The 17,540-nt window shown below is 45.1% G+C and overlaps 1 protein-coding gene across 5 annotated transcripts; it reads right to left on the bottom strand.

The window, feature by feature from the left end:
- Positions 1-3,623: 3,623 nt before the first annotated feature.
- si:dkeyp-97a10.3 (putative uncharacterized protein DDB_G0291608) lies at positions 3,624-15,979 on the bottom strand. 5 transcript variants are annotated; one of them, XR_008416227.1, is made up of 9 exons: positions 15,600-15,751; positions 14,179-14,526; positions 12,817-13,083; positions 9,904-10,191; positions 9,707-9,811; positions 8,592-8,653; positions 6,762-8,453; positions 6,209-6,512; positions 3,624-3,821 (listed from the first exon to the last, which is right to left on the bottom strand). XR_008416227.1 is itself a non-coding variant. In XM_053881047.1 (9 exons), exons 2-9 carry the CDS (start codon positions 15,637-15,639, stop codon positions 6,483-6,485), a joined length of 2,832 nt encoding a protein of 943 aa, XP_053737022.1. In that variant the 5' UTR covers positions 15,640-15,657; positions 15,774-15,979; the 3' UTR covers positions 4,550-6,482. The 5 variants fall into 5 exon arrangements, 3 of the variants coding, with proteins under 3 accessions (XP_053737022.1, XP_053737021.1, XP_053737020.1); XR_008416228.1 differs by lacking the exon at positions 3,624-3,821 and adding an exon at positions 3,834-4,538; XM_053881047.1 differs by lacking the exon at positions 3,624-3,821 and adding an exon at positions 15,774-15,979 and having other exon boundaries at positions 4,550-6,512; positions 15,600-15,657.
- Between the last annotated feature and the right edge of the window lie 1,561 nt (positions 15,980-17,540).

Raw genomic sequence — 17,540 nt, 5'->3', positions numbered from 1 at the left:
CCTCATCTACCCGTCATCCTTGACTCCGCGAACATGCTTCAGCCCAGCCCCTCAGAATGACTCTTGATGAGGACTTGCTGGATCAAGAACATCATCATCCTCACCCCACTATCAACTTTCCTGACAATGTCATTGGAACATGGTCAGTTGTTTCCTCTGTGGCCACAACATTCTGAGAGTCTACATCAGTATTCAGCGTCTCAACATGCAGGGCTCAGGATGGCAAGCTTGCTCGCTGCTCAGTGGTGAGAACACTGTTTTGAAATCTAGTCAGAAGCTCTTGTCCCACTAGAAAAGGCGTAACATATCCATGTGTCTGAAGACTACAACAGCATCTCTCTGAAGCACAAGTGCAGGCCGCTTCACCAACTCCCAACAGATGAGGTCATAACAGCGGGGATCAAAACTGAAATGTGTTGAAGCAGATCATCGCTGGTTAGTGCTTCTAACCGTTTCCAAACGCAGTGTTAGTTTCAGTGAAGGAGAGTTAGTTTGATCACCATCTGAAGGCTCTCACCATCCTTTACATCCTTGAATCAGCTCCAGCGAACCGTGGCGCCGTTTCATCTCACCAAACTCACTAAATAGTTGTAAACACCCCCAAAAATGATGGCGGTTATTTTCAAGGCCACCCTCCAAGCATTGGCAATAAACCCGTTTGTTTTTTTTCCTTTGTTTTTCATGTTGTCAGCTTCACCACAACGGACATCAAAGTTCAATTGAAACTGCCTTGAGACTCCAATTTTTTTGTGTTTCTTTATCAGAAATCCGCTGGTTTTATTTCACCGGGAATGGCGATAAAAGGATTGCGCTTTCTTATGTAAAAATGAATCTCATTTGGTCAAATTCACAAAAGAATCTTTGAAGTCCTGGCGTTTGATATGAATCCCCGAGAGGCAGTAATTTACCTCTAAGTATGCACAAACAAACCTGTGACAACTGTGGCGCCGCGTGCTTGTGTTTTTATTTATTCAAACGCTTTGTTTCTGCATGTGTGCGGGAACCGAATTACTGCGCCCGCGGCTTTTCGTTTTAATTCCTGCTACCCACCATGATAGCTGCACAGATGGTGAGAGCCCTGAAGAGGAAATAAACCTGTGAAAGTGATCAATAGATATGCTGAAAATCCCCTTCGCATGGCTCCCCCTGGTGGGAGCATGATGGCCTGCATAACCAGAGCAGTTTGAGGTTAGGACTAAAATTCCAGGACTCTTCACTCTCCAGCTCTTTACTACGACGGAGCTGTTGGGGATTCGGTGTCCTTGTTAAGGGCGTTTCTGACAGTCTTGAATTCATGCTGTCACTTTTCTTTATAAGCTCCGCCTGTGTTAAAGTTCACTCTCTCGTCGCTCTCTTTCATCCCTCTGAGACAAATATTCTCATGCCACTCCTTGAAATGAGGTCACGGCACTTTGCGCGGCCAGCATCAACACCTCTCGCCGAGTCTGGATCTCGCTCAAGGACGGACCTAACCGCAGCGGATGCAAGATCTCGGAGGAGTTTGCGGTTCATTTCACTGATGATACAGACTTCTTCAGGGAGCTATCATGTCTGGCGCTTCTTGTTTTCCTCCGTACCAGAGAAAACACGCTTCTGCTGCGGTGATAAAACTACACCTGTCAATCTCACAGCAGGGTGTGGTGTTTTTCACTTGAATCTGAGGATTACACGCTGCTCTTGTAAGCCTTCCAAAGAATTAAATATATATTTATATACAGCAGTAAAACATTGTTAATTTGAGGGGAAAACATCTTGACAATGAGACCTTGAGAAAGGGAGCATCAGGGGCCCATGACCCTACAGCACTACAATTTAAAACAACTCATACGTGACGTGAAATTGAACATCCCGCTCAGCAATGACAAGACAAACCATCCACTCTTCTCAGACCGTCTCTCCTTTAAAAGGTTTGGATGTTATCCGATATATTCAGTGTTTACAGACAGCAGCGATCACAGCGCAGTCGAACAATAAATCGAATTTCATGCAGTACAAATCTGGCGTTTGATATAAAGCTAACACGCCTGTTAGCCGCTCTACTGTTGCACACATTGCCCAAGGATGAATTGCTTTAGCATCTGGTGCATTAATATCTAATACCTGCCAATGTATCACGATGGAGGTTTTACCTGAGGGCACACTAGTACTTCCAAGGCTTGAGGACCACTTCTTCTTTAAAGAAATGAAGGCTTTGAAACATTTCACTCTGTGTGGAGTAACTCTATGTAGTATATGGCAGTGGTTCTCAACTGGTGGGTCGGGAGCCAACAGAGGGTCACGGAGCAATTCCCTATCAAACTATTTTTAAACTGTTATACTGTATAATAAGGGAGGTTCTTTTGGGTCGGAGGTTGTCGTCATGTGGTGATAGTGGGCCCCAGAGTCAGACCAGTTGAGAACCACGGCTGCATGGCCTTCACTTTCTGGATTGAGTGAAAAAAATATTGAACTGCTTTTGTGATATTCAGCATTTTTAGATGCACCTGTACTGTGTAAAAAGTGGGTTAGTGTGGAGGTGGGTTGTGACTAGAGGGAGAAGTCATGCGCTGTTTAAATGTGGAGAATGACAGATAGAGTGTGGAAATATTTGGGGACTGCTTCACTGACCAGAGACTCACAACAACAATCTTCATGAGAAGATACAAAAATTGTATTGTAGACAATACTCTGGTCAGTGAAAGAGCTTAGGTCAGACACGAGTGGGAGGTGACCAAGGGGCCACAAGTGGCTTTCTGCTTAAGTATATCTCACCCCATGAGAAAAACTAAATCAGGTTTCAGTTCAAATATTTGGTAGTAGTTCTTTTATAACTACTACCAATATTAAATATTTATAGTTAAAATCACCACTATTTCTCTGGAGTCCAGCTCTTTACTGTAGGTTTGAGGAAGCACCTCTCAAGTAGTGATGGGTAGATGAGGCATGATGAAACAGTGTCCTAATTTTAGAGGCCACTAGATGGCGCTCTTGGTTTTGAGATGATGTGAGGATTTGTTGAAGTAGTTGGTCAAGTCCAAAGCTCTTACAGCAGACAGCGCCATCTGGTGGCCTCTGAAAATCCGGACATAGATTCACAAAACCTCATCTACTCATCCACTCAAATGTGGTAAACTTCCTTGCCATCATTAGTATTACATTATTACTCCGACTGAACTACAGAATTGTCAAATAAATCTTGAGTTGAAGAAGTTACATAACACTGGCGGTGACCTCAATACCGCCTATAAAACTCTTGCTTACTTTCACCGGTCAACAGACCTTCAGACAAGCCTTAGAACAACATTAGTTCATGGATTTAAATTCACATTCTGCTGGCCTCAAGTGCTTCTGTGTTCTTCCAGAGAAGAAATAAATCCACTCACTTAAGTCAGAAAAGCTGACACACACAGACGCAAACCAACTTGAAGCGAAAAAAAAAAATGTTCTATTTACACACACACATTTAAATGATGTTTGCCTTTAATTTATTCCTCCAGAGGGGAGCATAAACAATTACAATTACTTGAGGCGGTCGGTAAATCACTGTAAATCAGTGCGCGAAAACAACACCAGCAGATTTACATGCAAATTGAACTGAGACAGTGGCCACATCAGCGATTGTATTTTGTAGTTGTTCAGTCCGGAAAAACAAACAAAAAACGACTCCATGTTGAAGTATTTTGCCAAACAACAGCAAACTTTTATTGCAACTCCGAGCCTTTATTATGAAGCGTGGCGTGACGCTGCAACCTCTTCCTGGTGGCAGCTACTCAAACGTACTCCATCTCCACTCATTACCCTGCTAGAGGAGCGTGAAGTGCCTTCAATAGTGAGCAGCAGGACTGTTCATCAGAGGTGACGTGCAAGTGGGAGTCGGGAGAGAAAGAATGATGGAGCTGTGATCCAAACACACGCTCTGCACCTCCACAACAAGCCAAAGCTACAGATTTATCTGAAGGGAATCAGCAGCCGCGCTCGCAGGCTCCCTCCATAATTAGCACTATAGACACAGTCAGCCCAAATATGCTCCTCCGGTTCTGACTCAGAGGCACAGTAGGATGAACGTGTTCTTCAGCGGGACAGGGGTCCTGACAACCTGCATGAAGGGGAGGAATATTCTTTGCAGCGGAGTCAAAGTTATTCCAGCGGCGACACGAGGGAGGGGGGGCTTGAAGAAACCCTTTCTTAGAGTGGATCAACTTCAGAAAGGTCAAAGGTGAATATATCTCCATGAACTCAGAGTGTCAGCAAACATTCTGAGGCACAGTAGCACATTTGCCCGGTGTTGCTTCCACACATTAGCAGCTAGAGGGGCTCAAGTTTGCTGCACATACGCTTCAACAAGCCTTGTGAATTTCCCCTGCAGTTTGTCCTAAAAATTTCAGTGCTTATCTGGATGGCGGCTCTCCACCAGGCTTTCTATGGACCGTGTCCGACCCCAGGGCAGACCAAGGATACGCTAGTCCACGTGTCAACTCAGGGCTCGGGGGCCAAATTGTGGCCAAGTTGTTTGATGAGGCCCACGGCAGCTTCAAATATCCTTTGGTCAAAATCAATACCTAATAGAAAGAGGAGACAATAGATGACTGAACCGCATGTCGATAAAGACTTGTGGTTCTGAAGCAGTTCTGAGATTCGGCAAGTTAAAAATAATGCAGATGGAAGCCACTTTGATGAAAGACGGCAATGCATATATTATATGCTTCAAGAATTATGTTTATCGTGTTATGAACACACAGATTTTGACACGGATGCGTTTTGCAAAAAAGTCGAAAAGGGGAAGATTATTCCATTGACAAGTAACATCCAACTTACGACTTGCTTGACTTACATCCACCCATACTTACGACCACGGCCAGCAGATGCATATTTTTTAATTCAATGTCTGGCACCGCAGCACGTAGCAGCCTGGCATCGTGTACGACAGTTACAGCAGCACAGTATCCCAGCATCTCACTCTCACACAGCCATCTACCACTACAGTAGTAACTATAACCCTCGCGTCTGCTATTCTGAATGGCATTCCACTTACCTCCAATCTGACTTACGACCAGTTGGTCGGAACCGATCTCGGATGTTACTTGTATATGGATTTGCACTGCCTTTTTTACTAAGACTGCTGCTCCCACCCAAAAAAAAAAATGGATGACTGGCTTAATGACAAAGAGCCAAGCGTCCTCCATTTTATTTATTTTACATGGCAACACAGTGGTTTTTTAAAATGAAACATTTGGTCTTGGCAACCCAACATGAAAAATACACAAGCGAATAAATAAAGGAAGTCCCTGAGTAAAAAGCGAAACAGCATAACAATAAAAACAAGTTTAAAAAAATGACATTTAATCATTACAACGTGTGACCCAGCACCAACTGAAAATTGCTGTTCTGGCTTTTACGCGGGAGGCGCGGCGGCTCCACTCGGTGCTGACCTCATTGGTTCACAGCTGCGGTGATTTGTTCCTTCGCATTTGAATCACACAAAGCGTTTAATTAATAAGCACCCATCCACTCGCCGGATCCCCATCATGGTAAAGCCCACTATTATTTCCAAGCTCCGCTGAGGCGAATCGCCTTCATTGAGAAGTGTCATGAGAGGCATCTGTACACAGAGGCTGCGGAATAAACACCCCCTTGTACGTGAGGGACCAGTCCACCAGCTATTTATGCTCTGATCAGGAGTGTCACCGTGTCACGGGGCGCTGACTGTAGCAATAATTATATACATGTGCAACGTAGACAGCCGCAAAGTCTCACCGATGAGATTAAAAAATAAATTCTTATTCAGTTTTAGCAAGGAATTCAATTGTTAGATAAATCATTTGGGACAATGACTTGCCTTCTTTTAAGTTTTTCCTCAATATACTTTAGTCTTTTTTTTTAAGTGCATTTAATCAGAGAAAGTTGGAAGATGTTGCGCATGCTACATGCTACATGCTAAAGGCTATTCAGGGTAGCTTCAATATCTTATACAGCAAGCTATCGCAGCGGCTGAAGACATACATTTTTAATCATTTCTGTTCTCTTCTTTTCCACCTTGCTCTTCCCATAAATCATTTTAAGGCACAGTATTAACTCACTTGTAGCAAGCAGGAAGGCTAATCGATGGTGCAGCTAATGTTAGGACCAGCACGTTGCAGTAACCGGTGACGGTACATTCCATTTGGCAGCGCAATGCAAAGCAAATAATTCAAGTTATTGGATCACATTTCACCTCTAATGGCTGACTCACCTGAACAAGTGCCAGTAGCTTTACTTGACTGTTTGGTATCGATTCATCACCGAGTCGTGCAGCTTCATGAAGACTTGCCCATTAAAGTCTACTCACCGAGTCACATTTAGGTTATTTCTTTCCTCCAGGGAAAGACTTGAAAAACAATGAAGGGGCAGGTGGCAGTGTTTGACAGCTGTCAGTTTTGCTTGGCTGTTAGTTGGATCAGATCCGTCTTCCGCTTGCTTGAGTGGAAGCGGGACAGTGGTAGGAAATCTTCCGCTGACATCTGTCTTCATCTCGGTCTCCCTCTGTGAGTCTGCTGCTGTTGAGACAACAAGCCTGTCATTGTCGACGCGTTGTGCAGCCGCACAAGTTTTGACACACGCAGACACGTTTGGCACTGTGTCACGCGCACTCAAAATGTGAGGCTTTGATGGGGCATGGGGGGGTGGGAATCGCAACATTCACTTTAAGGAGCTGCTGAGATTTTAACTCCAGCAACTGCCAGGAAGGATTTAACATGACGTGCTGGTTTAAAAAAAAAAAAAATCTAGTCCGCATTTTTCCTCACCTGTCGTTGGTGGGTGGGTCTGTGCAGAGCAGCGTTGCCATGGTGGTGGGGGTGGTGGTGGTGGTGGTGAGGGCCCGCGGGATGATGCGGCACATTTGATCGATGGTGGTGAACTGGCCTCGGTCGCTGAGCTACAGGTATGTTGACAGGAGGTCGCGGCGGCTGAGGGCCTCTGGCCGGAGATCTGTGCTGGGTCCGCTCCTTAGGTAGGGACTGGAACTGTGCGAGAGGGATAACAGGAGGAGGAATGGGTGGCTGCTGGGCCACTGCGGTGGCTCGGACCTGCGGCCCCGGGTGAAGCAGAGCTGCCTGCGTCTGTTGTCTTCGGTTCTGAAATGTTTGCGATGCCTGCGTGTGGCTTCTAAGGGCAGCTTCGGTTAGGTTGCTAGGATTAGGGGTCGGCGCTGCAGGCTGAGTGGCAGCACGTGCTACTGTCTGAGTGGGTTGTCTTTGGGTCACAGCGACCCTTGGCTGCTGGGTCAACAGCGTCTGTTGAAGGTGGTTGGGATCAGCTAAGGCTCTTGTATCTGCGTTGTGCAGCACGTTGGGTTGTGTCAGGGGTCGCTGCGACAGAGCGGCGTGATCAACAGCAGCCTGCTGGCTCATGAGAGGGAGCGCCTGAGGGTTATTGCTGTGAGCGCCCTCCTGCCCGGGGCCAGTCTGTCTCGCTGGCACATCTCTGATGTCTGCTCCAGTCCGGTCCCTTTGTGGGCTGCTGTGCGAGCGACGCGCCGGCTCAAGTTGAGGAATTCTAAGAGTGTGTGCGCCTCGGACGTCAGCTTCCCTGGACCGAGAGCTTTCCTCTTGTCTGAGTTCTGTTCGGCTCCCCGGTTGAGTTCTGTCAAAGGTTCTGGTCTGCTGGATGGGAGCGTGTGTTGTGTAATCTGTACTGTCTGACATCGTGGGCGACTCTGCGGGATAAGCCGGAGTTCCTCGCAGGCGATCCCAAGGCATCTGCCGGTGGGAGGAGTTGACTTCATCCTGCCTGTTTCTGTCAGGTCCGCCCAGGTTCCGCTGATCCGTCTGCGTGTTTGCGTTCCGCTGCACCACGTTACTGCTGTTGTGGTGCGTGAATCCAGTCGGAATAAGTCCAGCCTGACTTTGATGGCCAGCATCAACATTAGCATGCTGTCGAGCGTTGGATGGATTTGACTGCCCAATTTGCATTCCGGTGTGTGATTGTTCTGTCAGGGTTTGTTGGACTTGTGCTGTGTTATTAGCCAAACTGTTCAAAGGAAATGAGTTTCCCTGCTGTTGGCCGTTACCCGGATATGAGTTCAGATTGACGTGAATAGTTGGCATTGGCGCGCTGTTGTTTTGCTGAGAGCTCTGAGGCAGACTGGGAAGGTTGACCTGGACCGCCGGGGGTTGACTGGCACCCTGGGAAGTGCCAGCCTGTATGACTATATTAGGATTTTGCTGCTGCACGTTGGAGACTGCATTTAGGTTCGGAGCGTCTGTGCGTGTAAAAGCCGGGTTCTCAATTCCACTGTGCGAGTGTGTGCGGGTGCGATTATTGCGGGCCAGTGTGTCAGTGCCATGCATCACCCTGTTCGGGGGCACAGTCTGTGGGACGTTTCGGGTCTCTTGAGGTGCTCCGTGAAAGCGGTCAGGGTTGCGCGCGTGTGTGTAGAGGGGCGGAAGGGGTCCGGGGCCTAAATCCCTCGCACCATTAGGCTGTGGATCGGGAGGCTTAAATGGCAGCAGAAGACAAATGGCGAAGATAAAAAGAGAGAAATGGAAAACATTTCAGCTGGTAATTTTAGGAAAAGCCTCGAACACAATAATGAAAAATAAATCAATTGAGCATCGACGATTGCAGGGACTCACTGGAGGCCTCGGGTTCCTGTCATTTTTCGGCACCAGTAACTCATCTCTCCGCCTTCGCTGGTCTGTAATTAAAGAAAATAAAGATGGGTAGGCAGGCAGCACTTTTAATGCGGGTAAACATATTATATCAAATATATTAAAACAGTGATTCTTAACCATAGGGTCTGGGCCCATGGTTGGGCCGCGAGCCCCTCCTGGAGGACCGGCAAATGTTCTCTAGGCCGCGAGACACTCAGTTTTAATACATGAGCCACATATGGTGGCAGTAGTTTGTCACTGAATTGACTTGACAGTTGCAAATCTGTGATAGTTACCAACTATGGACAAGTTCTTGAAAAGAAAAAATGATCATAAAAGTGATGGAACCCCCAACAAGTAAAAACTGTTCATGAAAGTTTTGAAATGTTGGCACTTTTATTTACACTTCACTTATATCTATTTTGGAGTTTAAATAAAATACATTACTTTTTATTTTATGATATTTAGACATGGTTTTATTATATATATATTATTCTTCCCATTTTCTCAACAGTTTGCATCAAGTGTATGTTTTTTTTTTCTTGCATCTGGTTCTGCTGCTAGTTGGACTTTTCTATGACAAATAAATATCTTTGTGATGATTGCATGGTTTCATGTCATTTCACAAGGTTTTGGTTTGTTTACGTGTAAGTAGATTAAATATGGTTATAGATCACAAATGAAACCAAGAGTAAAGAATCTGTTCTATATCTTGAATGGGCCCCGGGTCCATTTGTTGTTAAGAGCCTCTGTATTAAAACATACATGTTTATTTAACCTTGCTGCGCCACTCTTGCTCAGGGAAGCTCAAGTTGTCACATAAATGAAACTGCAGTGCAAATAAATAATTATACTTTCAAAGGTTCCAAGAAAAAAAAATGCTTATAAGAGTAGTTATAATTTGAAATATAACAAAAGTCAAGCAATGTTTTTACGTTCCATTTAATTAGTATTACGTTATTTCATTTTTCTATTTTATTACATTTGTAATTACCATAATCTTTGTCATGACTATGTTAAATGTGTTAAGAAGTGAGAGTGTTATTACAATACATCTCTGCAGGTGCTCTCAAGTAGGTCTGCGCTGAGACACTCACCCACCACTTTCTTCACCAGGAGAATGATTAGCAGGATGAGGATTAGGAGCAAGAGAAAGGAGCCAATCACGATGCCCGCCACTTCCCCGCCACTGAGGCACACGTCTGAAATAACAGTACAGATCAAGATTATTCGTTGTCTCATTTACCCCCATTTCCTCCAACAGTCAAGACGGTCAGTGGGCATCGGAACTGACCGACGATAGACAGGTTGGTCCCCTGCTCCGCCGTCTTCAAAGTGATGGCGTTTCTGGCGGTGCACACGTAGCGCCCGCCCTCATCCGTGGACAGGGTCTGCAGGCTCAGCACCCCGCTGTCCGGCTGGCCGCTGGCGACCGACTGCCCACCCAGTGTCCATGAGAAAAGGGCAGGGGGCAGGGAGTTTGATGTACAGGTGATGCGAACTGTCTGGCCCACCAGAACGTCTCCTCCACCGACGCAGTCTTTGGGCACGTCCTTGGTCACCACGGGGCTGTCTGGGCCATCTGGAGCAGAGGACGTTGAGATCACCGTCGGCCTCACAAAGGCTTGATTTCATTATGAAGCCACAAATTTGTAGAAGACAAACACCGTTCGCAGAAAACATTCTCAACGTGCAACTCCTTAATAAGTGTTTTCACGGGCCATTCTGATGAAGAGAACGTGTATTCCCCGCGGAGGACAGTGCGTTCAGAAATAATCATGGAGTCTGGGAGTACTGAGCAGGACATGTGACTAATGTATCAGACACAAAGAGTCTTTACAGGCAACTGGACCAAATGAAGAGCAGAAAGTAATGCAGGGAGATGAAAGAGCTTCATCGCACACATTATTTTCTTTCTGTTTTTGCTTTTGTCTCCGAGAGAAAGAGACATACAGACACTGTGTATAGAACCAACAGTAAGAATCATTAGTATTACAATGAAAATAGTAAAATTTGAAAAATGATCAAATATATAAAATACAATGGTTACAAGGAGGTAAAGCTCGGGCCCAGAAAATTACTTTCTTTTTTTGGAAAATGATGGTAGTGATGGGTTGCGGAGGCTTCATTCAACTAGATGTCACTCTCTGCTTTAAAGTCTTTAGCCTCAAACAGCGCCCCCCTCTGAGCACTGAAAATGAGGACACAGTTTGATGTTTGTTACTACAAACTGGTGCGTCTCAACGCTAGCGTTGGACACTGTTGACCTTGCTGAAATGTGCATCCAGTGAACTCCACGTCCCCTACAGCGCCCCTCTCTTGTGGAGTGCCACAAGGTCCTACCCTTGGACCTCTTCTGTTTCCCTGTATTTGTTCCGCTTGGATCAGATATTTACCACAGAATTCTATTCTATTTTCAAGGCGATGACTGTTAGCAGTATATTGAAATGAAGAGCACGAAACAAGCCTAAACACATGTACAAATACCATGAAATGTGCACCAAAAGAATGGCATTTTTAAAGAAAAAATATCATGGTACTTCGGTTTTGATACTTTGTCATGTTACCTGGAACCTTGTTGATAGTGCATCGCGGGAGAAGTCACATTAGAAATGTGCAACAATACAATATTGGGGTCTTGACCCATGAATGGTTTATAGACAGCCGCATCCCACAGATCTGCCTGTCAGGAATTTCAAACTGAAAATCAAATGACACGGATAATCAGTGTTTACACCTTTAAATATTGAAGACTCATCCTCTGAGGGCCATTATCGACCCCAAAAAACTGCATCACCACTGTAACAAAATGGTAATTTCATATTGATTTTTTGGTTTCTTGCTTGAAGTGAAACAGCAGAGGTGACAATGTGCACACTAAACCCACTCAAGTATTTCACTGTGTGTACAGCGCAGGGAGGCCACAATAAAATGTTTTAAAAAGGGAAGAAAACTTAATTAAATGATAAATAAAGGAGGAGTGAAGCCACCTCTTCAGGCACCACTACACCGGTGGACGTAATGAGGAGATAAGTTACGGCGGCCACACTAATAATGTAAATACGAACCTATAAAGTGTACCTTTATTTTCATTTCATGCTACATTAAATCGTAAAAGTGCAGCACATTGTCTCATGCCGTTCGTGTAAAGTTCCTCAGCACCAATTACATTTAGAGTGTTCAACACATTACTTTGTTTTGGCAACAATGAGCCACTTTCCCCCCCACAAAAAAAGGCAAAAAGTTTATCACTGTTATTTATCAGTGAAAGCGGAGTGTGTTGCATTGGATGCAGCACGCCCCCTATTGGAGTGTTTTGATATTGCGCTTTAGATTTTCACAAACAGGATTACAGAGAGTTTTATGGATAAAAATGTCCCCAAAGTTTTGCTGCTAACATGGGACATTGCAAAACATTTTCACATAAATTTTAAAGGCGTGTTTGCCCATCCCTGAGGTATAATAATTCGATCATATAACATTATATGTGACACAGTTGTGGAAATGTTCCACATTAAAATGATAAATTAGGCAACACAGCTTTATAGCCAACCTTAATCAGCATGAAGCTAAGAGACACCATCACGAAAAGGCACTTTAAAATATATATTTGACTGTAAGTGAAGCTTCATATAACAAAACATGCACTGCTCAACCTCATTATTCCCTTTATGAATTGTTATGTTGTATGTCCATGATTCCGAGCAAAGTGCAGCCACACTTTTTCCTGCTCTCCTGCGCCCCCATCAGGTCAGTGAGAAACATGCAGCTATGTCATGATTCTTGTTGCCTTAGAGCCATTTTTATGACACATGATGAAGAGTTTAGATGAAGAGCATTTTCTGATCATATATTCAAGAAATATACTTGAAAATGTGAGTATATTTTGAATGTTTTCCTCTCATACTATGCTAACTTAGAACAGGGTTGACAGCCTGCCACAACACACGTACCAGTGTAAGTGCCCCCCCTGCTCTTGTCACTGTGGTAAGAATACCATTATAGCTGCTCATGTTTCTGTGACAGCAAACCCCACCTGTAATTACATGGTGTAGGTGATGTATGTACTTGAAATATCCTGTGTGAGCTTTATATTGCAGTTTAAAGAGGGTTGGTTAAGTTCACTGTTGTGGCATAAATACGATTGAAGAATATAGAGATCAACACACAGTCACTTGGACTCGTGAACCTCAGAGTTCCCACTCACAGTAGACGGTGAGGCTGGCGCTGACGGTGCGAGCGCTGACAGGGTTGCTGACAGTGCACGTGTAGTCCCCGGCGTCACCTCTCCGCGCCGGGTTGATGACCAGCGATCCTCCCTCGATGGTGATCCTGGAGTCAGAGCTGATAGCTTGACCTCCTTTACCCCACTGCACGGTGAGATCCGTGCCGGCCGTCCACGTGCAACTCAGAGAGACGTTTCCGTCCTCCATCGCCAGCGTGGGAACAGACAGGCTCACGCCAGCCACAGCATCTAGACAGCGACAGGAAAATAGCGTTTCAATGGCACCATCAGGAACATCTGCACTTTTGATGACACCAGAATAGAAGGGAAGTTTTACGTTTCTTCTGAGGATAATTCGCCGTAATCAAAGCAAGTGAGAGCAGAAGAGGAGTCAGACAGAAGCACAGATGGCGAGTAAGAGGGCAGACGGCGTGAGCGGTGACTCAGATGCCTCGTGGCTTAAATGACTGAGGAGACGGAGAGGAGAGCGACTTGAAAACCTCGGCGCCGCTGCTAAAAAGCTCTCATCACTGGCTATTTCGCTCACTTTCTGCTCACCTGTAGCTCAGGCGAAAAGAGCTTTTTGGACGACCCCTCGACAGCTCAAGGTCACGAGCAATGTTCGACATGATCTTACAGCCGCGCGCCAATAACTCCGACACCATTAGCGGCGCTGATAACAGATATAAAAGATCCTCCACGGTGGGCCGATCAAAACACAGCCACTCGGCTCCGGCCCCATTACAGGGAAATGAATGCAAATGTAACATGTACTGTATGTAAATGTAATGCTACATTTAGACCACTACAATATAAAACATCTAAAGAGCATGAGCCCTGAATATCAAGTACGGTTTAATTATGCATGAAGCCACGAACCCTCCGAGTTACACCTCTTACGCTTCCCTCCATTTTTATTCATTTTACTTCTCCCACTATGGGTCACTAATTTCCGTTACACCTCCCCAGACTAATTCTCACACTCCCCAAATGAGTCCCTTTTTATTTCCATTAGTTCCTCCTTAAAAGAAAAAAAAAAACCTCCCTTAAAACAGACCGGTCACAAAGATTCGCTACTTGACTTTAAATGTGTCGGTGAAGTGAAAATAAATTGTGTTAATTCAATATTCCTTTTTCTTCTCTTGACACTGTTTTAGTCTTTATAAATAATTTAAACAACTTTTCTTTATTTAATCGTCTTTCAGACGTATATCTCTCCTCATATGTTTAGAATCATATCTTTTTAATTCTACTCTTAATGGTGGTTATACATAATACATTTCCTCCCCAATAGATAAATGCCTTTTCGTGTTCAGTTTCCAAAGACAGAGAGGAGCCTCTTACCGAAGACACTGAGCCGTATGGATCTGGTGTTGGGGAGCAAACCCGTGTCGTCCCTGGGAGTCACCTGCACCGAGTAGTCGCCGGCATCTCTGAGCTGGGCTCCTCCGATTTTGAGCTGGGTGGACAGAATGGTGACCCGGCCCTCGAACTGGGCCACTGGATTAAGCACTGAGGTCCCACCGGCCCACGCACCCAGCAGGGTTTCCTGGTAGAACCATTGGATGATAACAACATTCGGTGTGGTCAGCACCGTGAAGACGATCTCTGTCCCAGTCTGAACCAGCAATGGGTCCGTCTGGAACTGGATCTGGACCTGGTTTTGAGCAAGTACATCCGCAGACAGAAAGGCTGAGGGGGGAAAGTCAACAAAAAAAAAAAATTATAAAAATGGTCAGTGTTACTCTGCTAATCGAATGAAGCTTCATGAAACAGTATGCTCATTTTCAGACCTCAGAAGGTGGCTCTCGGTTTGAAGAGAAAGATTTTACGGCAGATAGTGCCATCTAGTGAGCTCAGACATTGGTATCTAAATAATCTTTAGAAAGACCATTTAATCATGTTACATCACCATATTGTCTCTACGAATGAAATAACCCTTTTCAAAATGTTTTGACTTGAATCTGTGTCACAAAATATATATATATAGATATATAGATATATATCTATATATATAGGAACTAGTTTGGATGCAGTGTATGGTAGTTACATTTATTCAACAAATATCTTTAAAACACCTTTCTCTTTGAAACTAAAAACAAGGCTGCAGAGTTCTACCAGGAGCGGAAAAAAGGGCATTAATAATGCGTTTTAATCCCAATTTTGAGATTTAAAATTCATAGCAGCAAAATGGATATTTAATTATGCCAAAATGTTCCCAGTTATTGCTTTAATTATCATCTTTCACGCATGAACAGCAAGCCTCAGTTAAAGAACAAATGACAGTATGATTTATATTCCTGTTTCCAAGTTGGTCTTTTCTCCTCCCACTCTGCATCAGCACCAACTCTTTTGCTGTCTGATATTTCAGTTGACACTTGCTGTATTGTGTCTCACCGTTTGTGATCTTTTATGCGCCGCTCGAACAATAGATCGAAACTGAACCGCAGCCGATCCCAGTCGAGTAAAGCCAAGGGCACGCGCGGATTGGCCACGACGCACAACCTGGACATCAGCCAGGCGCGTATCAAGCGCGCCGGGATGCGGAGGAGGCCGTGAAGGCATCACGTCACTGACTCGTCTGAGCAGAAGGGAATGCGGCCGCGCAGGTTCAAGAAGCTCCGTGAGAGAAGTAGCGCGGAGCTCCGGTCTGACCTGTTCATTGTTCCTCCTCACAAGCCCAGGTAGACTTTAGCGAGTCGCTGAGGCGTCTGAACGTTAAACCGGAGGAGAGACGGTGTCAGAGCAGAGTGACTGGTCTTTACCTGCCAGGTGGAGAGTGAAGAGGAGCAGAGGTCGCCTCATGTCGTCAGTCAGGACGCTCTGCGGGGACAGTTTCAACACTGAGTTACTCATGTGAAACGGCTCTCAGCGTCAGTCCGTCGCCTTCAGAATGGGAGTCACTCCAGTGTTTAGGTGAAACCGCGCCGAATTCTTACCAAAGTCGTTTCGTATCATGCGCATCTTTGTTCCGTAATAGGAGCGCGTCGCGATGCGCTGTCTCACTGAAGCGGCTACTTCCTGTTTATCTATGACTACCTGTCGCGACACACCTTCCTCTTAAAGGAGCCGTAGCCCAATACTGCAGATGGAGGAAAGTTGTATTTTTGATTTGATTCGAAACAAGGCGGGGCGAGTAACTGCTTGAAGAGACATTTTCAGTCCAGCCATCCTAAAGTGAGTGTGCACACAAGTATGTTTAGATGTAGTGCTAATGCTAATCCTACACCACCACAGTCATTTGTTTTTCAAGGATGTATTTTAAGTACTTCTTTCCACATTGACACGAACCCAAATGTTTAGAAATAACATTATAATCTGCAACCAAGTCGCATGTCTTACTTTGTTCAGTTAGCGCTCCGCCCAGAAATGCTAGGACGTCGACACGTTGATAAATGCAAGTGGAGGTGGGACACGCTAGAGGAGTGTAGTCGTGGGTAGTCTGGCATAGTAGGCAGGGCGTGTGCAAGAGCTTAGAGCCATAACCATGACATTTTCGTCAGCTCATGAATCTATGGCAAGGGTCACAGACATGGTGCCCACCGCATCCACTAGCTAGCCAGCAGAGATCAAGGGAGTGTTGTTGTGGGCGGGCTGTTGAAATGATAGTGATATACACAGTATAATAATACAATAATAATTTTAATTTTAATTTTATTTCAAGTAACATCCGGCTTACGACCTGCTCGACTTACGTCCACCCGAACTTACGACCACGGCCAGCAGAACCTTTTTGTAATTCAATGTCTGGCACCGAAGCATGTAGCAGCCCGGCATCGCGTACAACAGTTACGGCAGCACAGTATCCCAGCATCTCACTCTCACACATCACGCCATCTACCACTACAGTAGCACCGATAACCCTCGCCTTGGCTATTTTGAATGGCATACCACTTAGGTCCAATCTGACTTACGACCGGTTGGTCGGAACCAATCCCAGTCATGATGTTACTTTCTGTTTTATTATGTTTCATTCCACCATTGGTAATTACTGCTAAAACTCAGTAATGACACAAGTTTTACAGAGGAATATCATTTATCATCCAATATACAGTATACCGTGATTTCAGAAGAGTGTACTGAACCAATGGTAACTCTTCAGGTCACACTGTGCCTTTGGAGTAGCTAAAAGGTTGGTGACCCTTGATGTATGTGAAGAGAAACAGAGTGAGACAGGTTTCTGTAAACCAGGCTGGTGGGTGGGTAGATACGATGAGCAGGCTTACTGATAATGTTGATATGTCTCACCTGGTAACATGCCTCTGAGACGAACGAAGAATGCCTCCTAGAGGCGCTTCCTCCGCCTCTACCCTGCACCGGCGCAGTTCAGATTAAGATTAGCCTTAGCAAGACGTTTTCCCTCATGACTGAGTGGAATATTACTGAAATTATTTCGCTATTCTAAAATCTCTTAGTGAAACGCTCACAGAGCTGCAAACTGAAGATGAAAGCAGATGGCTTCCAACACAAATTCCATATATCAGTGTCAAAGCAGAGGAGTTTGAATTCTCATTAATGGGAAAATTCCCGAGAGAGTCAAAGTACATTTCGGGTAATCCCCAGCTGAATGGAATGGTGCTCACAAAAGAGGGCAAAAACAGGAGAATTCACACTGACTTCTGCCATTCAAAACCAAGACAATAAATGTCGGACGATGGTAGAGCTGGATAAGAGTCCGAAAGATTCCAGTATTGTCAGCGGTTTCC

The sequence above is a fragment of the Synchiropus splendidus genome, chromosome 12 (genome assembly GCF_027744825.2).
Source record: "Synchiropus splendidus isolate RoL2022-P1 chromosome 12, RoL_Sspl_1.0, whole genome shotgun sequence".
NCBI lineage: Eukaryota > Metazoa > Chordata > Actinopteri > Syngnathiformes > Callionymidae > Synchiropus > Synchiropus splendidus.
The sequence above is the reverse complement of the archived record's forward strand: the minus strand, read 5'-3'. Positions and strand labels throughout refer to the sequence as shown.

Excerpts from the sequence above, each read along its gene's own strand:
- si:dkeyp-97a10.3 (XM_053881045.1), bottom strand. The coding sequence starts at position 15,690 with ATGAGTAACTCAGTGTTGAAACTGTCCCCGCAGAGCGTCCTGACTGAC. Across the intron at positions 14,527-15,599 it reads CTTCACTCTCCACCTGGCAG|CCTTTCTGTCTGCGGATGTA; the intron begins GTAAAGACCAGT and ends TTCCCCCCTCAG. Across the intron at positions 6,513-6,761 it reads GACCCACCCACCAACGACAG|CAGCAGACTCACAGAGGGAG; the intron begins GTGAGGAAAAAT and ends TTGTCTCAACAG.